Genomic DNA, 27,685 nt, shown 5'->3' on the forward strand with positions numbered 1-27,685 from the left:
TCCAGAACTCAAATGCAGCCCAGTGGTCATGCAAGCGTTATCTTAGCCTAACTGCTCCCCAGCCTCCCAAAGCTCTCCTCTCACCCTGGATATTCCCGCTGCCCCCACCTCCAATCAAAACCCATCCCAACAATCCAGTTCCCCCCATAACTCCACATACCCATTCACTCCAGCCACGCCCCACCCCAGCCATGGTCTCCAGCCCCTACTTTATAAGGGCCATGCCTGTTCCCGCCCCCCTCCCCCATCCCCCCAGACAGGGACAGAGGAACAAAAAGACACTAATTTGACAAGACCACCGAGAGGCTGATTATGCCCATTGCAAGGCTCCTGTTGTGTGGGAGAAGCACCCAGGCCAGGGTGGGGTCTGGCTCAGGCCCCCTGAGGGGGCCTTGAAGACACATCACTAAAGGGCGTCCCCACGAAACCAGCAGTGACCACATACGCATGAAACCCAGCAGGGCTACAGGAAACCTCGTAGACAAGGGCATTCATAGGTAAGGAGGGGTGGGCGAGCAGGGCCCCTGCACCAGGGTCTCTCCACCTTCCTGCTGAGCACCTGAGCCGCATGCCCTCACGGCCACCCAGCTGTCTCTGGCCCTCACTGCAGCCTGCTCGAGGTGGCAGGTGTGTGGGCAGGTGTGTGCATGCACCATCTCAGACCCATCTCCTGCCTCGGAAGTGCTCACTGGGCAGCTGAGTGGCCCTGGTCACAGGCATAGCATGGAATTGAGTCCTGCCTGAGGAGGAAGGACTGAGGGTGCAGACACCACCAGGTTCTGGCATCCAAGAGACCCAGGCCCATGTCCCAGCTCCACCCCTTACCAGCTGTGAGAACCCCCCAAGCTAATCAGCTTCTCTGGCCTCCATTTCCTCATTGTTAACCGGGTAAGCACTGCCTATTCAAAAGGTCAAAGATCAGGCATGGAAGGCAGGGAACACAGGGCCTGGCCCAGCAGGGACCTCCAGCCGCTCAGTCGCCTGCCCTGGTGTCTGAGCAGCAGCCCCGCCAGGTGGCAGACCCCGCAGTCTGCAAGGCCTGTCCGTTCTGCACCACCCAGCCCTGCTCTCACTCTAGCTTCTCTCCACGTTCCTGCTCTGGCCACCAGGAGCCGCTCTCAATTCCTCTTGCCAGCTCAGGGCCTCTGCCCTTAACACCCTGCGCTCAGCCTTTAGGTCTGGGAAGCCGTCCCTGACCACTCTCTTGGGACTGGGGTGAGTGACAGCTCTCTTCCCTCAGGCCACATGGAAAGGTTGCTTGTCTGTCTCTCCTGTACCTGCAGGTTCCCCACGACATCCCCAGGGCCTTGTGCACAGAGGGCCCAGTCAATGTTGCTGAACAGGTGAAGGTGGCAGGCTGATGTCACCCCCAGGGCCTTCCCCACCCGGCCTGGGCCCGTGCCCCTGCCCTGAACTCACCTCCACATCAGCGTCTGGTGGACTGTGGGCCGCAGGTGAAAGACATGGTTGCTGACGGCCAGGTTGTGCTCAAGGCGGAAGGGCTCCAGCACCACGCCATCCCGCACGGGGAACGTGAGCCGCAGCTCGTCATTGTGGGTGGCTGGGTGGGGAGGAGCCGATGAGCCACAGGCCTCTGGCCGCCACGGGCGCACAGAAGTGTGGGCTCTGGGGCGTGGGGGGGGGGGGGCTCATTCACCCCCATCACACACACCCTTGGCTGCATGCTCAGAGGAACACACAGGTGTGGGTGCAAACAGGGCCACAGAAGCTGGGCTGTGTGCTCTAGTACACACCAGCGAGCCCATCACTTCTCCCAATCTACCAGGCCCCATCCCGACCATCCCTGTCTCCTCCTCCCCCCACAGGCTCCCTGCTCTGGGAGCCCCGGCTTCCTCTCCCAGCCCCTTCCCAGCTGCTTCTCCCCCAGCCTCCTCCTGCCCTTTCTACATGCCCAGCCCCCAAAGGCAGGGCAACCTCCAAGCCCCTGGCTCCTGGCCGGACACAGGCAGGGAGAGTGGGGTGCTCACCTGGGGGTGGTGGCAGAGCACTCATATTTGGCTTGATGTCAGGCGGGAAGGGTGGCTTAACATCTTGGCTGGGGGACAGGTACGGGGGGATGCTGCTCCCAGGAGTCATGGGGGGTGTGGGATTCCCTGGAACAGGCGAGTGGGGGTAATTTGCCACAGGAACTGGCCTGGGAGGCTGGAAGGAAAGAGAAGCCACACATAGGTTATGGGGTCACAGAGAGAGAAGGAACCATGGCTGTGGACACACACCCCACCCAACCCAGGTCCTAGGCTATGGGCTCTGCTCCCCTGAGGAAGGAGAGCCCCTGGAAAAACTACTCCCTCCTTCCTGGCTGCACCCAGGCTTCTGACCCCATCAGAAAACAGGTAGGAGGTGCAGGGTCCCCCAGCCCATTTGACCAATGGGGACCCAGGCCCTGGGTGATGGGGACTTGTCTGATGTAACCACGGGAGGAAAGAGCTGGGTCAAGCCCAGGGTTCCTGCTCCCACATCATGACTCTGGGCCAGACCACTGGGGTCTGCAGCATCACAGGGCAGTGGCTCCCCAGGAGCCCCTCTCCCTTTCTCTCTTAGTCCCCACCTTGCTTTCTTCCAGGACCGGCCAGGGCCACCCGTACGCCCCCCGCCCCCCGAAGCTGCGGATTCTCTGGCCAGGCACGCATGCCCCAGAGCAGATGACCCGAGAGCGCACCCCATCGCCAGGCCCCCCTCACATTCAGAGGCACTCGGGGCATAGTTCCTAAGACAAAAACTACGCACCCTATTGACGTTCCCTTGGCTGTAGTTACTGTAGCTGCTTCCCGAGAAGGTGTTATTCTGTCCATTAAACTGCTCCGGCTGTGAAAGCAAGATCAAGAGCGCGTGAGTGGAGAGAAAGCCGCTCTCCCTCCTCAATGAAATCTGCCGGGAGTATGGGGGTGCTGAAGAGGCCCCCCGTGCTGGGTGGGGAGCAGAGGGGGTAGAGCAGCTCACCCCCTGGGGGCAGCGTTCCCCTTCTCTCTGTCCACAGTTACTAACTTAGCAAAAGAGCTTACAAAAACGCAAACACGATTGTGCCGAAGTTGGAGCAAAAATAGTAATGCCCCACGGCAGGTGGCCACGTCCGTTGACATAATTCCTTGGCAAATACATGTAAGCTATTTCCAGAGTCTTCTAATCCCAAAGAAGGAAGACACTATGTGCCTGAAGACATTCATCGTAGTATCATTTCAAAAGCGAAGTCAGAAAAACCCAATGTCCACCAGAAAGGACGGATAAATACGGCAGCTCCCTCCGGGGAATGCGAGGCGGCCAGCACAAGTGGAACCACGAGACACCGAGGCAACAAGTGGCATGCTCATGATCTCGTGTCAGAGGTTAAAACATTGCACCACGCCCTGGCCGGTTTGGCTCAGTGGGTAGAGCGTCGGCCTGAGGACGGAAGGGTCCCGGGTTCCATTCCGGTCAAGGGCACACACTTTGCTTGCAGTCTCTTGGCCCTGGTTGGGGGCATACGGGAGGCAACCAATTCATGTGTCTCTCTCACATCAGTGTTTCTGTCTCTTTCTCTCTCTTCCACTCTCTCTAAAAATCAATGGAAAAATATCCTCGGGTGAGGATTAAAAAAAAAAATCACAGCCACAACAACTCTACACCATGTTGGACATGCACGTGGAGAAACAAGGTTTGATGAAATGTTAATGAATTCAGGGTGCTTTCCCTTTAAAAGACGTATTTCCTTTATTGTTATCTTGGGTGTGCTGCAGGTAGTCAAAGGAGAAGGAAAAACATCCTCTGAGCCCGTGAGGAGAGGAACCAAGAGAAGCCAGCCTGGCCTCTGGTCACTGCATGCAGAGCTCCGGGCAAGGACACTCCTGGCGACTGTAGGGGACACCCACACCTCGAAGGCACGGTGGGGTGGGGGTGTGGGGGGACTCACCTTGTAATACTGCCCCATGTTGACCGTGGGGGGCGGGTACTGCCCGGTGCTCGGCTGGCTGGGCATCCTTTGCCCGGGGTAGTTGGGCGAGGTGAGCGGCCGCGGGGGGTTGGGGGTGGGGTACTGGCCTGGCTGTGTGGGGAACTGGCTGTTTGGTCCGTATTGCTGGTTTCCATAGTTGGGCTGTGGCAGCAGAGAAAGCGGGAACTCGTCAGTGTCTGGGAGCCGAGCCGCTGGCTGGACTGCCAGGACCGCCTACCTCTCTCCTCCACTGTCCCTGCCGTTTCCCACCCTCGGAATCCCTCCCCACCTGGAAAGGGAGGTGGAGCCGATGAGCTTGGGGCGCTTCTTGCCCGGACACGCGGGGACATTACATTCTGTCCATCTGGCCCTGAGCCGTCTTTTTCGAAGCACCGTGCCCTCTGAACTCTGGGGGTACCGCTAAAGCCTCTCGTTAACACCATTGTGTGGGGGCTTGATTCTACAGCCCCCTTGGTGTGTCTCTGTCCTGGTGCTTGGAATGTGACGGGCACACAGACCACAGGCTGCGCCTCCGGAAGGTGACCCCACCCTGCATCTGAGGCTGTTGGAGGGCAATGTCCCCACACCCAACACCCCACACCGTGTGGAACACACTGTTCAGTTTTGGGCCATCTGTGCAGAAGTCAGGAGACCAGGGTGGCGAAGGGCTAAGAAAACGCTCTCAGGGGAGGCACTTGGGAGGGGAGGGGAGAGGAGAGGAGAGGAGAGGAGAGAGGAGAGGAGAGGAGAGGGCTCCAGAGAGGGGGAGGGACAGGCAGGGGCACTGTCCTCGGAGAGGTATGAGGTGGCACATGCCACTTCTGCTCATGCTGGCCTCCACCCTCCAGTCACCTTCCCCATCAGTGAGATCAAGTGGCCCAGCCATTATGTCCTGCAGAGCCAGTGCTTTCTCCTCCCCTGTGTGTGTGAAACCCCTTGTCCATTCATTGTCTCTCTTGCCCTCTGGCCTCAGAGGTCTCGGAGACCTCTGTCCCAGGGCCTGGCATGAAACAGGCCCTCAATAAACACTCGCTCAAGGACCAAAGGAAGGACCGGATAAAGCACAGAGGTGGGAGGCGTCTGTCGTGCTGAGGAACTCTAACTCCGTGCTGCGAACGTGGCTCTGCGACGGCGAGGTCCCCACCACACCCCTGGAGGCTGCGGCCTGCCCCCCAGGCTGGAGAAGGGATCCTGTACGGGACAGGGGCCCTGACTCAGCCCCACCCCAGGAGCCCAGCAGTTCACAGACTCTGGGGGGTGCCAGTCAAGCTGATGCCAGCTTCCTGGACAGGGCCAGCCTGTGCTACCCAGTGCCACAGCCCAGGGTCAGGTACTTTGCACCGCGCGCCCCAGCGTTCTAGGGAGAAGATGATGATCTAGTAAAAAGAATCAAGAGCCTCTGGTGGGCCCTGCTGCGGCAGGACAGCAGGGAGCGGGGCACTGGGGCAGGTGCTGGGCCGATGTCAGGCTGACGACCAGGTAGCCCCAGCCTTTTCCAGGGACAGCTCCTTGGGTGCCAGCAGCCCTGCTGGCCGGGCTACGGAGGCCCCTGTGGCCCAGGCAGCGGGGACGACAGGAGTTTGAGCACAGAGAGGGCTGAGCACGGGAGTGAGGCCAACAGTGCGAGGTCCCCTGAGAACAGCCAGGATCTTGGGGGCCAACTGCCTCCGCTGGCCCCTTCCTGAACTGGTGCCAACCTGAAGGCATGTCAGGGCCTGGCCCAGGCTCCTGGGTGTTTTTGGAGATCCCTGACCTCTCCCCGAGGACTCAGGACAGCTCACCAGTGGCCCAGCCACCTGCTAGCCCAAGCTAAGGTGGACGCCGAGGAACCCCACAGACCTTGAAGGGACTTACGGCCTTAGGGCTTTAAACTCACTGTGAGCCCCAGCTGAAGGCCAGAGTTCTGAGACAAAGGGATGAAGCTGACCTGGGAATGGGCACACAAGCCGAGTGCTGGGGAGATGCTCGGGCAGGGCTCTGTCCAGGGGAGGCATCAAGGCAGGCTTCCTGAGGGCTGTGTGCCAGCCCATGGTTCTGGGGGCCCCGTGTCTTCTGCAGCTGACCAGACAGGCCACTTGCTACCAGCTCCTGGTCTGAGTGCTCCCTGCAGGCCTGGGGTCACCCCCCAGAAGGTCTTCCTTCCCTGACCTCACTTGGAGCCCCATGTGGGTCCTTGCTCAGACCTATCTTTCCTGCTGAAGCCTCGGATCACAGAGGCAGGAGGTGTGGATCTGACCCGTAGAGCAGCTGACTACGGACGGAAACACGCTGTCTGCTTTCCAGCCTCCTCTCCGATGTGGCCAGTCTTTAACACTTACAGGCTGTTGTCTCCCCTCTAATGCTTAGAGGGAAGTGGGGAAGCCCTGGTGCGGGCGGGAGGCTGTGGGCCTATGGAAGTGTAGTTCCTTCCAAAGTGTCCCCGCTACCGTCTACACGAGACAAACGCGAACGCTGACAGAGGCCACGGCTCGCCGGGCCCTCCCACGCCAGCCCAGGGCGAAGCTCCTCGTCTCCTCACTCAAGTCCCACAAGCAGCCCTCGGAGGGAGGCTGGAGCGCCACCGCCTTTTCCAGGTGACGAGGCTGAGCCTCAGGGAGGACTTGCTCAAGGTCTCCCAGCGGGAAAATGGCAGAGCGGGGCTGAAACCCAGGAGCCCCTGACTCCTTGGGCTCTAGCTTTTGGGCCAGGTTTTCTAAGGGGGTCAATCCCTTTCCAAGGTACTTCCCACAACTTCAAGCCCCAGGACCCTCCCTCCTCCAGCCCTGCCCACCACCTGCCTGTGGTCACACTCACCTCTCCTGGGTATGGCCTCTTTATGCTCTGAATGGGAAGGGACTGGGGCCGGGGGCCCGGGTAGGTCTGCTGGGGCATCCGCTGCCCATGTGTGCCAAAGGGGCTGATGCCGGGCGGCCGGGGCTGGTTCATGCCCATGGGAGGGCCGCTCATCCCGGAGGGTGTCATGCCAGCCGCCATGCTTGCAGGGTTCATGCTGCCCCCCATGGAGGCAGGCCCCCGTGGCCCGGGCTGGTTCATGAATTGGCTGTTATACGCCTGGGTGGGACCCATCTGGAAAGAGGAACAGACCTTCAACGGGAGAAGAAGAAAAAAAAAGAATAAAATGCCACATGCATTGAAAGTGCAGGGAGGGAAGGGTAGGGAGGTGGGGGGCTTGGGATGGGGGGCACTTTCCTGTGTGGTTGCCACTGGGGACCAGGCCCCTAGGAGCAGCCAGCCTCCTGGGCTCACTGCTGCCCTCTGCAGACCGCACAGGAAAGATGCAGCCCGAGGGGTTAGGGGGTGGGGCATGGTCACTCCAATGCACAGGCAGCATTTCCAGGGAGGCAGGCAGGAAATGGGTAAGAGGGTGCAGGGCGGGCAGGACGTGGGAGGATGGAGGCGGATGAGGATGGAGGCAGGAGCCCCTTTCCTGGAAGCCCTGGCCCCACCCTTGGTCCTTGGCCAATGGAGATACACCCTCCATCCAGATGTGGCCCAATTCCTACCTCAGCCCACCAGCCCTGCTGTCTCACCCCTGCACCTGTCCTGCATTCCTGTGGGGGATGCCCCCTCCTCAAACCCCACCTGGTCCTTCTGAAGGTCAGGAGGGCAGAGCTAGGACCTGGGCGGGATTCACAGATGTTGACTAGGAGAGCAATGGCCCTCAGAGGCACCCAGGGACTAGCTGGTGACAAGGCTGTGCTAGACACCGAGCCCTCTTTGGTGAGGAGGGGCCCAGAGAGCAATATGGAACCTCTGCCCACATGCAGACACACACTACACCCAACCAGACACATCCACACCCTAACACAATCTCCAGGTGCTCCCACGAAAACCCAATGTACCCCGACACCATCAGCTCCCTCAGCATATACAGCCCCACTGGCACCAACACCCCAATTCTGACACCCGGGGGCTCTCTGCCGGGCTGGCTGGGTGAGACTGGACCAGGACTAGAGGGGCCCTTACCGGTCCATATTGGTTTATATCCTTATTCTGCGTCTCCTGCAAGGCTGCCACAGTGGCAGTGGCCGTGGCTGTGGCCGTGGCTGCGGCTGCTGCCACTGCAGCTGCGGCGGCAGCGGCGGCCGGCTGACTGAAGTCAGCAGGCGGCCTGGTGTGCGGAGGGATGCCCATGCTTGCGGGGGCATTAGGACCCCCGGGGTAACTGCGAGGGAGAGAAGGGAAGAGTTAGACATGCCTGGGCTGGGAGGGAAAGGATGGGGCCGTTACAGGCCCTCCTGCCCTCTGCTCACGGAGGGGGAGGTGTCTAGACTCAGAGCCCAGAGGGGACAGGGGCCTCTTGGGGGTCGGCAGCCATTCATGCCACTTGGCGACCACCGAGCTGCTGTGTTCCTGGAGCCCTGGCTCGACGTGGCTGATGCTCACTGTCATGTGCATTAAATCACTGCACCTTGCCTGCCCTGCTGCTCAGCCCTGGAGGAGGATGTGGAATCTCAGAGAACCCGAGCAACACGCCCAGAGCTCTTCAGAGGTGGATGGGCTGGCGATGCAGCTTCAGGTGTGTATGGCACCTGCGTTGAACCACCTGCTGCGCTGGTACTCGGCAGGGCTGCGGTCAGCCCTGGGAGCTGGGGAGGGGTGAGGTCAGGAAGGTGATCTTGGACAGAGCAGGGCAGCAAGAGGAGAAATGGGGCACCTCCACCCCACCCATGTCCCGGAGCACCTTCCGGGGGGCTCCTCCTCCCCCCCCTTTCCCGTGAACCGGGGACTCTCAGCCTCTGCACAGCTCGGCCTCTGTAAGCAGCAGGCAGGGCTGAGCTCCCACGCCCCGTCTGTAGCTGCCCTTGAACTCCCCTGAGCCAGCTTTCAGTGTCTTCCAACTTACACAGGTGTGAGGAGGAGGCACACTCTGAGGAATGGGGTCCTTCTATCCCCATGGGCCTGGTGGCTGTCACATGCCACCCAGCTGCTGTGGGCCAGGGATCAGCGGCCCGAGAATGAGGGACAACGATGTCCCTTCATCTGATGGGACGGCTGGGGGCAGAGGTGCCTGGGCTCACCCGCCCTACAGGCCAGGAAGCATGGCACTGGGACTGAAATCGGACTCTGCCTGGATGAGGGGAAGAGCAGGGTGCCCGGCGCTCTGAGGCTCACCTGGCCCCGAAGCCCCCGCTGCCAGGGTAGTTGGGCCGGCCGTACATGCCCTGCTGGATGTAGGGCTGTGCGGGACCCGCCTTGGCCGAGAACTGCTGCTGCTGCCCAGCAAACTGGGGGGAGTTGAGGCCGGGGTTGCTGGTGGTCATGCCCGACGCCATGGGGTTGCCGCCTGGATTCATGGGGTTGTTGGCATTGGCCATAGGGTTCCCGAGGACCTGTGGGCAGAAAGGGTGGCTGTCACCCGAGGGAGTAGCCCCAGGTGACATGGAGAGAAAAAAGAAGAAACGGGGAAAGGGCGGTGGAGAAAATGAAGCAGAGGGAGGGCAAGAGAGGAAAAGGAGAATAAGGGAGGGGGGGCATTTACTGTGCCCAGAGTGCACGATGATCAGAGGAGGAACCCAGCCAGCAGGCAGCAGAGAGAACCTCAGCCAGCGGGGAAGGAGGAGCTGGGCCTGCACCGGGCAGGTGGGGAAGCAGAGGGGCCTGGACGCCCAGAGGGTGGCCACACAGAGGCCCTGGTGGCTGCCATGTGATGGCAAAGAGAAGCCCAACTTGCCAGCGATGGAGTGTGGCAGAATCCTGGCTGAGGGGCCCCTGTGGCCCGAGACCACAGGTGATTCCCTCCAGGGCGGCACTAGCCCTGAGCCGGCCTCATGGCCATGGTAGGGACCGGGGCTGGGCGGGCAGAGAGGAAGGAGTGGAGAAAAGAGGAAGGCACGAGAGTGGGAGGCAGGGTTGACTAGGGATTTGTCACAAGTTTAGGCTTCACGTTTTGCTGAAATCTAAGCAGGTCCTTCAGGGTCAAAGACCCCAGATGTTGGAGCCCTGATGCCATTAACACTCAGGAAGTCCTTCTGTTTACCCAACCAAGGAACCGCGGGCCGGGGAAGAAGCCCTGCTGTCCGTCTGTGAGATGAAAGCTACTTCCCCAGAAAGACCCTAGGAGGGGGCAGTGCCCAGGGCCAGATGCTGCCCTCCGGAGGCAGGTGTGAGCCCATCCTGGGTGGAGGCGTGCCCAAGGCTGGGTGTGCCCCGCACGCTGGTCCTCCAGCTGGGCAGAGCCTGGGATAGCAAGGAGGGCTGGCCTGTGACCCGAGGGCCCCAGGGCTTGAGGGATGGTCCCACCTGGAGGGGCTATGATGGGGGCAGGACAGGCTCTTACCTGGCTCTGGGATGTGTTGGTCACTCCCCACACCGTGGTGACCACGGAGAGGGAGCCGGGAGGCTGGTTGGTGTTCTGCTGCCAGGGGACAGGGTCGTAGGGGAATGACCCATCACTGCGAAGGGAGACAGAGGGGTTCTCAGGGGCTGCGGACACTGAGCAGGCCAGGGCGTGCCCACCACCCGCCGTGCTCTGCGGCTCCCAGCCAAGCCTGGCAGTTCTGCATCCCCAAGGCCTGGCACGGAGGCCAGTGCAGGACAGGTGTATCTCAGATGGTGACAGACTGCCAGGGTGGCCACCTCTCCTGCCACCCCCAGGCTGTCTGTCTCACCCGAGCCTGAAGTCCACAGGCCACACCCCGGAGGAGGAAGAGAGAGACCCGCAGGCTGACTCTCAGCACCTCCTGCAGCCACGCTCGGACTCTCAGGGGCTGTCTAGAACCATCTCTCGCTCCCCCGCACCAGCTTCCCCTCGGAACTTCCCGGGCCCTTCTCAGAAAAGGTCAGAAGGCCCCAGCCTGAGTGCTGGCTCTTCCCCTTCCTCCCGAGCCCTCGTGGGGGGCTGCCTGTCCAGGCGGCCCATGTGGCTGTTGGAAGGAGCTTCCTCTGTCACTTTCTTCCCACTCCAGACCACAGGTCTCGGCCACCTCTTCCACCGCCTCTGTGCACACCCGCCATGCTAAGCGCTCCGGCACCTAAGACCTGGGCAGTCAGAGGTTTTCAATTGCTCTCATGTTACCAGGCAAAGTCCAAACGGACACTGCGAAACGACCTACCCTGACCACGTCCCACCGGGCTTCCCGCCTTGGCTCCCTCCATCCTGGAACCCCCCCCCGCTGTTCCCACGTCTTCCCAGTCACCTCGCTAGGCCCAGCAGGACCCACCTTGTTTGGTGACATCTCGAGGAACCCCCAAACACCAGAAGCCAGGGCCTAACCTCAGGCCCTGCCCTACACACAGTAAGTGCTCAATAGTGGCTTCCTTTTATTAACGGCCGTGGTGCAGGCGGAGAGTGAGGCCCAGCAGACCCAGAGGAGAGATGATCCGGGCACAACCCCAGAGAGAGGGCTGGCAGGGTCCCAGCCCCGGGGGTGCCAGGCTGGGCTGCCTCGTCCCTCAGCGACTCCTGCACTGACTCTGGCACCTTGCACACAAGATGCACGGCCCCGGGAAGGACAAAAGGCAGAGCACTCAATTGGGGTCCCACCTCGGCCCACGGCATTCCGGCGGGAATGAGGCCTGCAAGGCGGCACTACTGGGTACTTGGGGGGAGCAGCTCTGGAGGAGGGTGGCATGGCAGAGGGCATCTCATGCCTCCGTCTGGCTCGTGTCTTCAGAAAGTCAGAAGACAAAGACCTTCACTCACACCCGGAGGTCAGGACTTCCAGGAGGGATGCTGTCCTGTGCCACCGGCACGGAGGGCTGCTGGGGGTCTTGCACCTGCTCCTTGCCAGGTGGAGCCCTTGGCAGTGTGGGTGGAGTCGGGTGGGCACCCTGCAGAGGTGCTCAGGCTGAAGGGCAGGCCTGTCACTGTGTGTCCATGCTTGCTCTTCCCTTGCCTGGCCCGGGCTTCCTTCTTGTCTCTGCTCACCAGTCATTCCCTGGCGGGCCTGTCCCGACCTCCTGGTGTGAGAGCAACCCCACTCCGTCCCCTCTCCTCTTGCCCTGCCTTTTGGTAGCCTGGGTCCAAGTGCTGGTCCTGACCCTTCCTGGCTCAGGGACCTGGTGCACGTTTCCGAGCCCGATGCATTCAGCATCCTCATCTGTAAAAGTGGGCCTGAGAATGGCGCCCTCCCCCACCCCCACCCCGACCCCCACCCCCATCCCCACTGCCACCGCCACCCACTCAGTGTTTTCCAGATGCTGGTCAAGAAACACGAGCGGGTCATGACATCAAATGGGGCCGGGGAAAAGGTGGGACCACACAAAGCAATCGAGCGAGATCACTTGGTAAGGCTGAAGGCTGTCCTTGACCTTATGTCTTGATTTCAGTCAGTATAGATGCGCCCTGGGTCACGGTGTAATGTGCACGTTCACTGTGGGTCAGGTCGGCTCGAGCAGCGCAGGCCTTGGCAGTGCGCCCGAGGTGAGTCAGAGGAGAATGCAGACGGAGGCTTTCTGAGCTGGAAAGTGACCCAGACTCAGGCGTACTCATGACTCCCGGGGAAAACAGCGGGTCGAGAACGGGGAGAGGAGCTGCTCTCAGGGACCAGCCCTCCTGCCTGCTCCCTGCTGGCCTGACACCCACCATAGGGGTCCTCGGAGAGGGGCCGAGGCCCAGAGGCACAGGCCAAAGGGGACAGAGCTCACAGTACACACACCTGGGAGTGCCGACTGGGGACCCAGAGAACCCGGGCGGGAGGAGAAGCACAGGAAAGTGAGCAAGGCGCCCGCTCCTCGGTGCGGCCGGGCCGGAAGAACCTCTGCTCTCCAGGCCGAGGTCCCTGGCCTTTGCGGCTGCCTGCTGGGAAGTACTTCCCTCCTCTGTCCATATCTGGCTGCCATTCAGAGGGCGGCCAGAGCGCCTGGGATCCGAGAGCCCCACTCTTGGTAATCCTGCCCACGACAACGAGGAAGCCGCTGGACCCTCTCTCATGCGGGGCCTCCGTCCTGGGTGTGGTTGGATGGAACTCAGGACCCCCAGCCACTGCCCAGAGCACAAGCCGGGTCTGTCCTCTCTCCCTCCAGGTCTCCTGCCCCACAAGCTCTACCCGCCGGCAGGCTGACGTCCGCCATGGCACCTGCAGGTTGAGGAAGTGAAGCCGGGCGAGCCCCAGAGGCCAGCAGCTGCCGCCTCACCACCTCAGCGGGGAGGCCCCCGCTCGCCAGGATCCTTCACAGGCCCACAAACAGCTCCGACTGCCTGCCTGCCGCTCCGTGGGTGGGCCTTGTGGGCGGAAACCGGCTCCTTCCTGTTTCGCCCCCTCTACCCCAAACTCGGTGAGAAGCAAACTTAGCCCATGTTCCCAAACTGGGCATTCCGCCGTCTGGCTGGTAGGCTCCCCCAGAGCCCAGGCGCACACCAGTGGGCAAGCGTGTGTATGAGGGACACGTATGTGTGCATACGCACGAGCCCCGCTGGCAGGCTGCTGTGCACACCGGGGGAGGAGACGGGCACACACACAGGGGTGGTCTCGGGGACTCGCTCGCCTCCACTTGCACCTGCTGCAGAAGCAGAAGTGGCAGCCGCACCAACACGGCTGTGACTCATCTCCTGGGCAGACAGCTCCTGCTGTCACAGCGAAGACTCTCGCCCCCACAGGCGCGGCACTCAGCCCTGCCGATGCCATTGCCCAGACATCACCACTGGGGCTTGCCCAGTCCCTGTGCCCAAGGATCAGGGACAAGCCAGGCTCCTGGGCCCTACAGGATGAGAGGGGGCCCGGAGTGACAAAGATAAGACGTGTGTGTGTGTGTCTGTGTGTGTGTGTGTGTGTGGAGGGGTGTCCCGAGGCTCCTTTCCTCCCTCTGGCAAGTCCTATTTCACCAGCAGACATGCTCAGCCCAGGCCAGAGGTCCTTGGCATTTCCCCGCTGCCCACTGGGCGGAGGGAGGTCCGAGCCCCCAGGATCCGAGAACCCCACGCCTAGTAATCCTGCCCAGCTCTGCACATCCTTGATCCAGCCAGACCTGGCCTCATGTCTGAGCTGCCCCAGCCACAGCCCTGCAGCCAGAACTGCCTCAAATCCCATTCCTCCTGCAGAGGCACCTGTGCCAGGAGCCGTGTGCAATCTCAGCGGTGTTCTCCTGCCAAGCGCCTTCTAACACAGGGCAGCTAGCTGCTTTCCCACCTCTGTACCTCTTCCCAGCTGGATGCTTCGTCCCCACCCTGAGAAATGCCACTCCTCCTCCTCCTCCAAAGGCCACTTTCTTCAGGAAGCCCTGGCCATGTCCACTCACTCCTCCTGCTTTTGGGGTCTGCAGGCGCCCCCTGCCCAGGAGCCCGGACTTCTCGGGCTCCCTGTTCCTGGCAAGATGCCTGCCCACCCGCACAGGACTGAGGAGCCCTTGCTAATCAAAGTGCCAGGGAGAAACAGCGCCGACCGTGTTCATCCTCCGAGGGCAGCCGGGAATGAACGAAAGCGTCCGTGCATTAAGCCTGACTGCTGACCACCTACACGTGCTTGTGGCCAGAGGCACCTGCACCCAGGAAGTGGGCGGTCCTGCCCTCCAGAAAGAGGGACAGAGGGAGGTGAACGAAGCCACTACTCTCTCTGTGCCTCAGTGTCACCTGTAAAATGGGGACGGTACTGCCCCTCCCTCCAGAGGTTGTCATGGGGATTAAGCGAGCCCACATGTGTAAGGCAAAATGACTGACTCCAGCACATCTCGGCACCCCAAAACCGTTGGCTGCGGTTACTGTTGCTCTTGTTATGATGTATGTAGTGGCTTCTACACGCAGAGACAATGTGAAGTGACTTTCACTTAGAACTTGTTTAATGCCTTTAAGTGAGCTCAACGGAAGCATCTCTTAGGAGCTGAGGGTCACTGGGTCCCAGAGCTCAAGGGCCAGGGCGCCGTGGGCCCACCCATCCCTCCATCTGAGGGGGCTTAGGATCCAGTAGGCAGAGCTGCCCCTACAAAGATGGCTACAATGCAAGGAGGCACGCGCAGCGAGGATGACCGAGAACGGGACAGCTTCGGGGGGCTTCCCGGGGCGTCATCTTTGGGAAGCCCCCCCGCATGAAGGGACAGAGGTTATGTAAAGTTTGGCCTCAAAGACAGGCTGCAGAGAAAACCCAAACAGTGTCCCAGGAAAACAACACTTTCTACATCACATCACTAGCTTGGGCCTGAACTCAGTTTACGGGCCAACGTTCAAGGGCTCTGACTTAACATTTTTGAGGTTAACATTCAAATGGCACAGGGAGGCCTTGCAGGACAGTGCTTACCCATCTGGGCTCTGAACTTAGCTTTTTGGGGAGTTTTGGCTTTGGTACTGGTGATTTCTATGATCTGGGGCATGTTACTTAAGTCAGTTTCAACTTTCTCATCTGTAAAATGGGACTAACACTCTCCTAGGATGAATCATACAAATACAGGTAAAGTTTAGCACAGTGCCTGGCGGACAGCCCCTGTTCAACTGTACTTACATTTTTCTCTCCCTTTCTCCAGCCTGACTGCCCTGTAGAGCAATCACTTGATGATACACTGAAGGTGCTTGGAAGTTTTGCAAATATGCTATCCATGGGAGGAGGCGTTATCATTCCTGACTGTTGGACATATCTTCCACGCCTCTGAGGCTTTCCTTCGTGTTCCTCCGTCTTCCCTTTTCTATCTAGTGAACTCCTACCTATACTTCAAAGCCCAGCCTGGATACTCCCTTTTGTGACTCTCCTAAACAGGACCAAGGAATTTTCCTGGTTCCCTCAGCACCTTTTTCATATATATTATAAAGAGCTCTTCACACTGCAGTGAGAGTAGATGGCTCATAGGTGTGTTTGCCAGCTCCATGGGCAGTGACTGGTGTTTGCTAAATGTGGGAAATGAGTCAAGCCCAGGAAGAGGGAGGGATGGGTACCTCCCGTGGCAGTGTCTGCAGGAGGGAAGAGGAGGAGGGCTGAGTTATTTCTTCCCCTGCACTTCTAACAGCCACTTTATTTGGGAGAAATAACGAATTCCGATTAAGGGCATTGTCAGACCCTAATGAATTTCCCCGATCCAGCTCTACTGGCCCCGTCTCTGTGCGAGGCTGTAGTGTTATCACTAATGAAACACAAGGCAGTGAGGAGCCAAAGCCCCCACCCGCTTTAATTTAGGGGAACCATTAACAGCGCTCTCCATCATCACAATTACTGGGGCTTCTTTCCTCCCTGCGGTGAAGCTGAGAGGAACTTGTGCAGCTAACTGCATATTGGAGGGCCTTAAATTTTTTTGAATAGGAAGGAGGAAAGGAAAAGATCCCTGCATTTTGGCAACCTGGAACTGATGGAGCAGGATTTATGAGTCCTTCAATCTCCCTTTCACTTACTGTTTCTTTTTTAAAAAAAATTTCTGGGGGCAAGAAGAAGGGTTAATTACAAACTAAGCTTTTAGGCAGGTGTGCGAACAGCTAAAAATGAAAGTGGTGAAGGTGGTGTGATATGACCAAGGGAATTAGACCCCTTCTTTGTTAGCTGACCACGAATGACCACATTGGAGTCGGATGTCACCAGGCTGGGGTTGGGAGAATAACAACTAGTCCAGTGGGCTCCCTGGGTGCAGGCCTGGTGACGAGCATGTAGGTCTTGTGCTGCTGCTTTTTCACTTCTACAGATGAGGAAACTGAGGCACAGAGAGGTTATGGAACTGCTCCAAAGTCACCCAGCTAGAAGATGGCAGAGCTGAAAGTTGACGCCCGTCAGCCTGGCTCCTGGGCCTATGCCCCAACCTGCTGCAGTGGGGAGCACCAGCACCCCGCCCAGGTCCAGGGGAGCACCAGTGCCCTGCCCAGGTTCAAGGGGAGCACCAGTGCCCTGCCCAGGTTCAAAGGGAGCACCAGCACACAGCTCAGGTACAAGGGGAGCACCAGCACTCTGTCCAGGTTCAAGGGGAGCACCAGCACCCTGCTCAGGTCCAGGGGAGCACCAGTGTCCTGCCCAGGTTCAGGGGAGCACCAGCACTCTGTCCAGGTTCAAGGGGAGCACCAGCACCCTGCTCAGGTCCAGGGGAGCACCAGTGTCCTGCCCAGGTTCAGGGGAGCACTAGCACACGGCTCAGGTACAAGGGGAGCACCAGCACCCTGCTCAGGTCCAGGGGAGCACCAGTGTCCTGCCCAGGTTCAAGGGGAGCACCAGCACACTGCCCAGGTTCAACGGGAGCACCAGGGCCCTGCCCAGGTCCAGGGGAGCACCAGTGCCCTGCCCAGGTCCAGGGGAGCACCAGTGTCCTGCCCAGGAGCCTCTCCTCTGGGGGTCACACACCCCTCACCTGGAAGAGGTGGCACCCTTCAGCCTCAGAGTCTTCCCCAGCAATTTCGGGCTTTGATTGTAATCAAATTAAGAGTGAAACAAGATTTATTAGGCTTTTAATTACCTTTGCAGCACTGATTTGCATACGAACAATGTGTCAATCACAAATGGCGTTTTTAACCACTCATTAAAAATCTGGGAGCAAAAGGCAGAAATGTTTGCTGGCGTCAAGTCCGGGTCACAGTGCAGGGGCTGGGAGGGGTCCTGCTGCCTGGTCGCAGGCCGGAGCCACTTCCTGCCCTGGGCTGGCCTCTCCAGGCTTCCCTTCTCCTGGGCAGGGCTCTGCACCTCCTACAGCTCGTGGTCAGGACCAAACAGGGAGCGAGTCCAAACGCTGCTTCCCAAACCCTAAGGCTCTACCCAAGCCTGTGGGTACTCAAGGTTCTTCCCGGCCACCGGTACCCTCAGGGCCACCTCGGGGCCGCAGTGACCTGACCTTTTCTGACACCTCCTCAGGGGGGGCCTCGCCTGGAGGCACTGGCCCCAACCACAGCCTGTGGCGCCCACCTCTGCCCTCTGTGGCCTGTAACGGGCGTGACTGCATGACCTGAGCTACAGAAATCCAAGTCACAGCGTCCCCAAAACAGCCTGGGCATCCAAGCTTCCGGGCATTCCTCACCCTCTCCTGTCTGCTTGTCCTGAGAGCCCTGAAGCAGGACCTGAATCTTCAAACAGCCAGGACCTCCTAGCACCAAATCCTGAACATCCCAGGTCCCCATGCTCACCCGGCCCACCGTCTCCTTATGAAAAGGCAAAAGGAGCTTGTTCCTCCACGCCACTCGGTACAGTGTGGAGGAGGATGGTCAGACCGGCGCTGATCTTCTCTGAAAGTGCAGGTCACCCTGAACAGCGTGGGCTTGGACTGCGCGGGTCCACTGACAGGGATTTTTCAACCGACCTGCGCAGTCCAAGCCTGCGTTATGCAGGCTGCCCCCGAGCAGCCTCCCGACAGTCAGCCTGGCACCTTCCTCCTCCTGAACCTCGAGGCCAAGCCTGCCTACCACCCAAGCAGCCCCTGGCCCAGCCTGGGGACACTGCCCTCTCACCTGTGCGACAGAGTGGGTTTCATGGAGCTCATGGAGTTGAGGGGGGGCTGCATGGGGAGTTTCCCGGGGGGGTCGCTCTGGCGGCTCTTCTGATGTCGCAGCAGCAGCAGGCGGCCGAGCTCCTCGCACCAGGAGGACAGCAGGGCTGCAAGGACAGAGAGGACGATTAGTGTCACCTCGGCCACCACTGTGACGTGCCCGCCCCACCTCACTCTCCCAGTGTTAGCAACGCTCCCCACTTCTGTGTGACACCAGGAGGGTCACTAAGACTGCACAGGAGGCCTCAGTGTTCTCACCTGTAAAGTGGGACTAACACCCCCCTGAAAAGCTTCTGTGGCTGTAGGAGCAGCTCACAGGGGGGCCGATTTCAATGGCAAAGAAGAGAGGCAGGATGGTGGAGGGGACGGCAGAGATGATGCCAAGGGGAGACCAGGGGAGCCAAACAGCACGGCCAGCCGCCCCCAGGCGTCTCAGTGAAGCCCACCCCCAGACTCTGGACAGGCAGCTCGATGTGGCTTCTCCCCGGGGGCGGGGAGCCCAAACCAAAGGCTGAGACAAAGCCCAGAGCTTCCCGGAGCCTGTGGACAAGCCCAGGAGTGCCTGCACCATTCTCCACGGAACCCCTCCGACCATGGGCTCCCTGAGCAGGTGTGCGCATAGCTTCGGTCACAGCTGAGACCGGCCTTGTGCTGCTGGCACAAGGCTGGAGACGACAGAGGACTCCCAGGCAGAGGGCTGCCCAGGGGTGGGGTGGGGTGGGAGCTAAGCCAGAGTCTCCCAAGGGCACCAGAGGCAGGAACGCCTGGGAACCCTCCACATCCAGCCTTAGAGACGCCTTGAAAACCAAGAGCAAAGCAGCTCTAATTAGCAGGGTAGGAAAGTGCCCATTTGCTTTCATCCGTCATTGTCCCAGTGTGGCCACCAGGGGCCAAAAGCACCCTCAAGGTCAGCATGTCTGGTCAGTCTTTCCGAAGTGCAAGAGCGAGTTGAGGTTTGGGGAGGGAGTGAGGAGTCAGGAGGGCTCGGCGGTCATCAGTTTGCTGTGTGACCTGAAGGAGCTGGCAGACCCTCTCTGGGCCTCAGTTTGCTTGCAGGGGAGAGGAGTGATGACTCTTGCCCTGATTTCCTCCCAGGGCTGTGGTGAGGAGCAGATGTGGGAACTGCTGAGACTGCGCAGAAGCCACCGGGAGGGCGGGGGGGGGGGGGGGACCGCACCCTGGCCATGCCCCACTCCTGCCATGAGCACTTCACTCAGACTGATCTGATAGCTCTGGAAAGAGTCAACCAGGCCAGGTGGCCAGGGACCTTTGGAACCCAGGACTGCTTCAGCCACTTGGCTGGACAGAGTCCACTCCCTCATTTCCAGGGTCTCCCATCTGAACGCTGTGCATCATGCTTCTGTGGCCTTCCCTCGAATGCCCTGCAGGATCCAGGATGTCAGCTACTATCCCCATTCTACAGACGAGATGACTGAGGCTCAGGCAGGCGAAGTCACTCGCTCCAGCAACTAGTGAGGGCCAGACACACAGTTGGTGCCCTTGCCCCAGTGATAAAGTCTAACTTGGGGCCAGAATGTGGGGAGGAGAGGAAACCCTTCAAAAGGCAAACACCAAGCAGCATGGCCTCCAGCCCCTCGGACGGCATCGCGGGCCTTGGCTGAGTCCCTTTCCATGTTCAGCCGGCACTGGGGAAAGATGCTGGAGTGACTGGGCAGCTGCCACTTCAAACCGCTCAGAACCTGAACAGGGTCCCCCACCAGCAGGGCTGGGAACCATCTGAGACCCTGCCAGGCTCTGGCCCTGCCTGTGGCCCAGGCAGGCTCTATCAGGAGTGGGGAGCAAACGGGCCCAGCATTTGGGGAGCAGCGGGTCCTTTCCTGCCCCTCACTGAGTGGGCAGGGTCCAGGAGGCGGTTTTAGGACCAGCAGAAGCACTCTGCCCATCCAGTCCTGCTGTGAGCTGCCAGGGAGAGAGGTGCCCACGTTCCCATGGGCAGGCTGGGGCCCAAGGTCAAGGGAAGGGCAGTGGTTCTTACAGGGAATGGGGCAGACAGGTGAGCATCCCACCAGGGCTGCTGGGTATATCTTCTCAGCTGTGTGGGGCACAAAGATGCCCGTGGGGGCCACAATCCAGCGTGTGCCCCCTCCCACTAGAGTGCCCGTGTCTCGCTCCAGGCCGGGGTGCCAATGGGCCAGCTATGTCATAAAAGCTGTGTCCTGCCCCTTCCTGTGGGGCTCGCCTTGCCACTACTGCACAGGGAGGAGAGCGCTGGAGAGAAGCCCCCACCCTGGCCTGTGTCTGCTCAGAAACCGAGGCAAACGCCTCTAGAGTGGGCGCCCAGTACACGGCTGCCGCAGCTGGGGGGGAGCAGCTATTCACAAACAGAAATGAATTTCTAGATTGCGCCATTCTTCTCCCAAGCCCCTAGTTACTGCTTCTTTGTGCGGGGGGCACTGGGCATCTGGAAACTCATTTGCACGCCAAGCACGAGGCGCTGGATCACAGCGATGCAGGGACTGCTCGGCTGCCAGCACAAAGGACGGCACAGATGGTGCGCCCGCTGCCCGCCCTGCCCTCCCGCCCCTCCCAGCCCTCGCTCCTCCTGGGGGCCACCGAGCCGGAGCCGTGCAGGAGGCATTCAGAGCTTTCCTCCAATGACACCGGCCACCCTCCCGCTTGGTCAAGGACCGCCCTCATCTTCCTATCGCTAATGGAGTGTTTTCCTTAAAGGGGAGAAAATGCAGGGAGGCGGGTGGCGTGGTCGGGCTTAGATGCTGTGACAGATGGGGTGTGTGCATCAGGCAGCCAGTGCACAACACAAATGCCAGGGCAGCCACGCTCCTGCAACTAAGAGGGACAAGACGGGGGGCGAGGAAGCAGCGCCCTCACCCCTGGGCCTGAGCACAGAGGCCCCCCAGGCAGACACACGGCGGGGAGACGCATCCGGGCGGGGAGAGGCGCGGCAGACGGACCCAGTGCATGCTGTCATCACGGCTTAAACCAACACAGGCTGTTCCGAGGCAAATGCTAGTGAATGACAGCGTGTGGGAATCTGCAGCCAGACAGGGAGTCTGGGCGCTGTCAGAACCAGCAGGACCGGCAGACAGAGGCAGGTAGAGATGACACACACAGAAAGACAGCCCAGCGGGGTGGGTGTCCAGGGCTCCGGGAGTGTGTCTGCATGTGCCCGGGACCTGGCTGTCCTGTGTGTCTCTGCTCTGGGCACGCGCTGGACTGGGGAGGAGTCCCGGGCACGAGGAGTCCCGGGGTGGGGAGGTCGGTGGGCAGGCCTGGTGTGGTGTGCACAGAGCACACCAGTCACGGGAAGAATTTCAGGGAGACACTGGCCGTGCAGGCAGGGTCAGGAGTGTCCCTCCGACTGCTCGGGGAGCCACCCTTCCCTCATCCTGTGAGCGCCACCACTGAGAACTACGTGACCTCGGGCAACTTACAGAAGCGCTCTGGGCTTCAGTGTTTTGATCTGTTCAATGGGCACAACACGCATGCACACTCCTTAAGGCAGCGGTTCTCAACCTGTGGGTCGCGACCCCTTTGGCGGTCGAACGACCCTTTCACAGGGGTCGCCTAAGACCATCCTGCATATCAGATATTTACATGACGATTCATAACAGTAGCAACATTACAGTTATGAAGTAGCAACGAAAATAATTTTATGGTTGGGTCACAACATGAGGAACTGTATTTAAAGGGCCAGAAGGTTGAGAACCACTGCCTTAAGGTTATTCTGCTGTCTGAAGGACACTAACACGCATCACGTGGTTAAAACCGTGTCTGGTGCGTGGTGAGCACAGTCCTCGCAAGCTCTGCACGAGGTCTCCAGAGAGCAGAGGGCACATGTGCATATGTGCTGTTCTCCACAGGCAGCAAGGTGCCTGTGACTGAGAGGAAGCCATCCCAGGCCCCTCCAGAAGGTGTCAAAGAAGCCCTGAGGGACACCAGTGCCACAGCACCCAGGAGAGGGAGGGGAGGGGAGGGGAGCACAGAGGCAGGCCGTGGGCAGCAGGGCTAAGAGCCCAGGCTCTGGAGTCCCACAGACGGGACTTGGAAGTTGGGTCCCGCCACTCAAGCGGCTTCACCATGTGGCGCTGCGATTTCCCATCTGTGAAATGGGCTGAACAGAAGCTGCCCGCCTCAGCGAGTGCACCTGAGCCGTAATGACTGCTGTCAACCAACCGCAGGGGTGTCCAAGAACGGGAGGGAGGGTGGGCAGAGACCACAGCAGCCCCAGAAAAGCAGCCCCTCAATCCAACACCCACCGCCACACCACGTAACACCAGGCAAGCTGGGAGGCACCGCCTCGGGGACGGATCTGCAAGACCTGATCCCAGCTCTGCCTCTGCCACCCACGTGGCCCCTTCGGCAACTCATCTGACCGTCCTGTGGCTCGGTTTCTTCGTCTCTAAAGTGGGTGGTGGTAACTCCACTCCCACACATAGTTGTAAGGAGGAGCCAAGTCACCAGGGAGAAGCGCAGGAGCAGCACCAGCAACACAGCGCTACACGCGGGCTTGTTCCAAAGGCATTAGTGGTATCGACCTTGGCTGGCAGCCGAGTGGCCACCAGGACAGACGGGGCCTTGGCACCTCTGTGCACTCTGACCACACGGCAGAGCACAGAGACACATGAACTGGGTGGCGTGAGCTCTGAAAGTCACAGGTGTGTGTGGGGGCTCAGTGTGTGGGAGGCCCCGGAAGACGACGAGGACCCCCCGCAGCACTGTGAATGGGGCGGGCAGGGCAGGTTCCTTAGCGTCCAGAACAGCCGCAACCCAGGCCCAGATTTCATTTGGCCCCATCTTGAGCCCTGGCCTTTAGCAGCCAAATTCCAGAAGGCCACGTCCACAGGGGAAGCAGGAGTCCCGAGGGGTCCGTGGAAGGGAGAGGGGACTCCAGGGAGGAAGAAGACACGGCGGCTGATCTCTGATGCTCCCACTGCCGACACATCTCTCCAGCCTGTCGAGGAAACCCCAAGGGACCCCGGGGTCCACTCCAGACCTGCCACGGACGTCAACAACGCCGGGCACCTGCCAGCAGCACGTTCCTCACTCACAGCAGATGCTGTGCCCTGTGTGGTCTGCACCAGGGGGACAGGAAACAGTGGTGCGTGAGACCAGGGGCGGCACACCTTCTATTCCTGGGCTCCGGGAGACGGGTCTAGGGGCCCTGCACCAGAGGACACCACGCTAAGGCACCATGAGCTCCTCTGGACGAGAAATGAAAGTGATGCTGGGCCCGAGAGTCAGAGGGGTGCAGGACGCATGTCTGAGGGAAGGCACCAGGGGGGAGCCCCAAGATCTTCCTGGCCAACCCCCCTGACAGCCTGCAGCCACTACAGTGTCCTTTAGGGACAAGAAACAACAACAACCAACAGATGTAAGAGTGAGGGCAGGTCTGCAGTGGAGCCCTGGGGAGGCTTAGCCCTGCCGGGCCCAGGTGTGCCCCCCTTGGGGACAGTGACCAGCCTTGCATTTGCCTCTGTATCTGCAGCTTCCGGGAGAGCAGCCGCCCAGGCTGGGCTGACCAGATGGACCAGGGCCAGGGTCACATTTTCTCTGAGAGGCAGCGGATGGAGGAGCCTGCATTCCTGACGTGGGAACTGCGGGGCTCCAGGTAGGGAGGTGGAGCTGTGTTTTCTAGAGCAGCTCTTAGCCAGCGGACAGGGAGCAGCTGGGGGTGGAGGGGAGACAGAGGCTGGGGTCTGAAAGCCAGAGCATCAAAGGGGCAGACAAGCTCACTGGGTACGTGTGAGAGGCTGTCCCTCCCAGGCTGCACTCAGGCTTGGAAAGGGGCCAAAACCAGAGGCAGCCATGGTGGCCACAGGAAAAACAAGGCAGCTCTCCCCGTGGAGGCGAGCAGGGGGAGGCTAGCTGGCCTGGATGCTCATTCTCAGTCAGGCCTGGGCATCAGGAAGGGGTGGAGTGGCAGTGGGCCATCCAGGAGGATTAGCAAAGGTGCTGCCGCCTGGGGACGCCTCGCGCAAATGAAACAAAAGCGTGCTGTATCAAAGAGCCTCCCAGCTGCTAACAGGCTGCTGCAGGACAGAGGAGCAGTGTGTGTGAGCGAGAGGGAGGGGCTTCCAAGACCCAGGATGGACAGGGCTTGGGTGCCCAGGAGGCGACCTGCCAGTCATGGCCCTCTCAAGCCGTGCCCTGGTGGAGGGGGGAGGCGAGTGGGGCAGAGAGGGGTGGAAAGAGGTCCCGGGAGCAATGCAGCCGGGTTCACTGCCAATGAACAACATGAATGGCACTTTTTCAAATGCTTCCTCCCCATCCGCTTAACTGAATCCATACAAATGGCAGCAGAGCACGGGGGTCCCATTCCCAGGGGGAAGTCTGGCCTGAAAGCTGGGGGGCCTCACCGGGGAGTCAGGATGAAGAACCAGGCAACCACGCTGGGCTCCTCCCTCTCCCCCTGCCTCCCTGACCCAGGAGCCTGTGCCATGGCCACTGGATTCCCAGGAGCACCTCAGCCAGCCCAGGCGATGCCCCTCCAGTGCCCTCTCCTGCCCCACCCTCAGATCATCATGGCCTGCATCTCTGCAGTCTGTCCCTTCGGCTTCTTTTCTGTCCCCATCACCTTCTGCCGCTGTGTCTGTTCTCCCCTGAATTATGACAAGTGTGTCCCATCCTTGCTCTCAGCCTCCAGCCCCGCCTCTCAGCAACCCACACTCGGCAAGACAGCCCGAGGACCTTGCCGATCGCGTCCCCAGAGGCGGTGCAGGTGGACAGCGGGGCTCAGTGGTTACCTGGGGAAAGCTGTGGTGTTCTACAGCGGGAACAGGAGCCCTGAGGCCACACTGGGATCCGAGGGGTTCGCTTCTGCCACCCCAGCACCCAGAGCAACGTCTGGCACAGGCTATGCAAACACACGACTAAGGGACTGAAATGAATCACAGCTGGATAACCCAACATGCAAAGGACGGGCGAGCGGGACAGACACTGGGCACGCTGTGCCTGAGACCCGGACCCCCAGGGCAACACCTGCGACCTGCCCCCGTGACCTTTAAACCTGCCGGCAGCCCCCCCTTCCTCCAGGGCAGGGCCCTATCCTCAGGGGCATAAGCCCTGAGAGAAATCCCTTCACGGATGTGTACAGAGGCTAGTGCTTCATCAAACACAATCTGCAACCAAGTCAGGTGACCCTTGTTTTGTGACCTGCAGAGCCATTGGGGAGCCGCCAAAATGGGGACTGAAGGTAAGCCGTTGACAGAAACAACAAGGTCGTTTAACTTGGGAGGCCGGCTGCAGCCCTGGGTCCCCTCTGCTCAGGGGCTGGCCCCGGTCTTCATGCTAATGGTGTCTGCCCACGTGGCCTTCCCACAGCCTCGCACCGGGGCTCCCGGGGGACGCTGCTGCTTCTCTTCCTGCCTCCCCGGCCCAGGCCACACCCTCCTACCCTCTGATCTTCCTCTTTCATCTCCCGAACACGGAGTCCTGGGACCGCTGCCCAGGAAAGCTTGGGGGTCAGGGTGGTGGGAACTCCTGCCTGCACCTGGGGACCAGGCTTCCAGACTTCAGACCCGTGCAGAGGAGAGGTGAGGCCCCGGAGGGGAGGGCGAAGGGGGAAGACATGGGGATGGAGACGACAATGGCCTGGGAGAGCCTATCTCAGCTGTAACGTGAGGCGACAACAGGAGGACCCTCTGCTCTCAGGCCTGGTGCGAGGAGCCCCCAAATGAAGGGAAGGCCCGAGTTTTAAAGCACACATGAGAAATGGCTAGCTTCATGCCAGAGTCTCAACTGGAAACCTGGGAGCTATAAAAGGCCGGCTACCTGCTGCCTCCAGAAGGCAGCGTGGCCAAGCACTGTGCTCACTGTGCCTGAGACCCGGACTATCAGGGTAACTTGAACCCAGGCTGCTCAAATCCCAGCTCAACCCCTTAGCAGCTGTGTGACCTGGGGTGCATTACTTAACCTTTCCGCACTCTGGTTTTCCCTTCTGTAAAATGGGGACGATAAGCATTACCAGCTCCTCGACTGTCATGAGGATTAAACAAGCGAATACACATGATGTGCTAGTACAATGCCTGACACAGAGGAAGGATTATATAAGAACAAACTGTTATTTTGTTGTTGATATTGAGCACATATCCCTTTAGGATTAAGACGCGTCTGTCTCCCATCTACTGTGCTGCTGCCCAGATAAAATACAATTCCCTTCACCCATCTCCAAGAGGACCGCAGTGCTCACATGCCTGGGGCCCAGCCAGCACCAGCTCCTGCATATGGGGCGGGCAGTGCTGCTGCCAGCACCGCTGGGCCCAGGGTTCTCCCTGCCAGGCACTCTGCACTGAGGGGAGCCGGGCCCTGGGAGCTGCTCCCCCGCCGTGCAGTGCAGGCGGCCAGTCTGGGCCAGTCCTCCTGGGAGCCCCGGGCGTGGCGCTGGGGTGGACCTTGCAGCAGTCCTCCCCATACGGGGCCTGCGGAGTGGCACCAACAAGGGGCAGGTCACTGAGGCCTGGCCGCTCCTCAGCTCGCACCCCCCATGTGTCCAGCAGAAGGTGGGACTGGGACTGAGCCAAGGGCAGAGCTGCCCCCACCCCCATGCTTCCAGTAGGAACTGGTGACCCGAGCCTCCCCCACCCCCGCACACAGCTCTCCTTAGCTGTGCTCTGTGGGCCCGCCTCCGCTGGGCGCCCCCAGAAACGGAAAAAGAGCCCCTCCTTGCCATTTCTCTCGGGTCATCTCCTCCCAGGAGGAAACAGCACAGGATGCACATGACCAGAGGGGCGGGTGCCGGGGCAGTGGCTGCTGGGCCTCAGGAAGCCAGGTGCCTGTGCCATCATGACCACGAACCCAGGGGGCAGCCGGGGCCACGTGGGCATGTCTGTGAAATGGAGTGGCACTCCCCACTGTGGACAGTGGAGACCTGACGGGGTCAGGAGGGCGCACAGACAGCCCTTTCGTTTTCCCTACAGCCTGGCGCCCTCTGCTTCATTGACGCCCACAACACGCACGCAGCGAGGGGCAGGCCGAGGCCGCTTCCTGTCTGTTTACGAAGCAGAAATCGCAGCCCAAGGGGAGTGATTCACCCCTAGTCACACTGCAGGACGGATTCTGCTGCCGGCCCACAAACCTGTGATGTCACGCATCTGGGAGCAGGCACAGCCCCAAGACAACAGTTCTGTGCTCCCACCCACCTTCCCAGGATTAGGCATCCTCCCAGCTTCTTGTCCCAGTTTGCTACCAACTTCCTGCGGGGCCTCTGAAGTCAGATGGCCCGGGACTCAGCCCTGGCCTCACAGTGGGGCCACATCTCTCCCAGCTGAGGTCAGCCTCCACCCCTTCTCAATCCTGCGGGTGCTGTGGGATGAGCGGCCCATCCTCACACCTGGACTGGGCACTCCCCCCCACCAGGTGTGGGCTGTAGACGGGAGGGGCTCCAGAGAGCTCACCTTGCCCAGGTGCCCAGTTTCCTGAGGCAGAGGCCCAGAGTGGGGAGTATCTGCTGAGGCCTGACGGCGG

General features: G+C 60.4%; 1 protein-coding gene across 1 annotated transcript in view; it reads right to left on the reverse strand.

The window, feature by feature from the left end:
- The window catches only part of ZMIZ1 (zinc finger MIZ-type containing 1), a 174,966-nt gene that overhangs the window by 15,325 nt on the left and 131,956 nt on the right, over positions 1 to 27,685 (reverse strand). Inside the window, exons 7-16 of the mRNA XM_023764400.1 lie at positions 18,204 to 18,348; positions 10,209 to 10,323; positions 9,044 to 9,261; positions 7,895 to 8,093; positions 6,722 to 6,994; positions 3,908 to 4,090; positions 2,749 to 2,826; positions 1,989 to 2,163; positions 1,420 to 1,561; positions 1,259 to 1,335 (exon numbers count right to left, since the gene is read on the reverse strand). Of these exons, the coding sequence (XP_023620168.1) occupies positions 1,259 to 1,335; positions 1,420 to 1,561; positions 1,989 to 2,163; positions 2,749 to 2,826; positions 3,908 to 4,090; positions 6,722 to 6,994; positions 7,895 to 8,093; positions 9,044 to 9,261; positions 10,209 to 10,323; positions 18,204 to 18,348 (1,605 nt within the window). The remainder of the gene's footprint in view (positions 1 to 1,258; positions 1,336 to 1,419; positions 1,562 to 1,988; positions 2,164 to 2,748; positions 2,827 to 3,907; positions 4,091 to 6,721; positions 6,995 to 7,894; positions 8,094 to 9,043; positions 9,262 to 10,208; positions 10,324 to 18,203; positions 18,349 to 27,685) is intronic.

Source organism: Myotis lucifugus, unplaced genomic scaffold, assembly GCF_000147115.1.
Source record: "Myotis lucifugus unplaced genomic scaffold, Myoluc2.0 scaffold_330, whole genome shotgun sequence".
Taxonomy (NCBI): Eukaryota; Metazoa; Chordata; class Mammalia; order Chiroptera; family Vespertilionidae; genus Myotis; species Myotis lucifugus.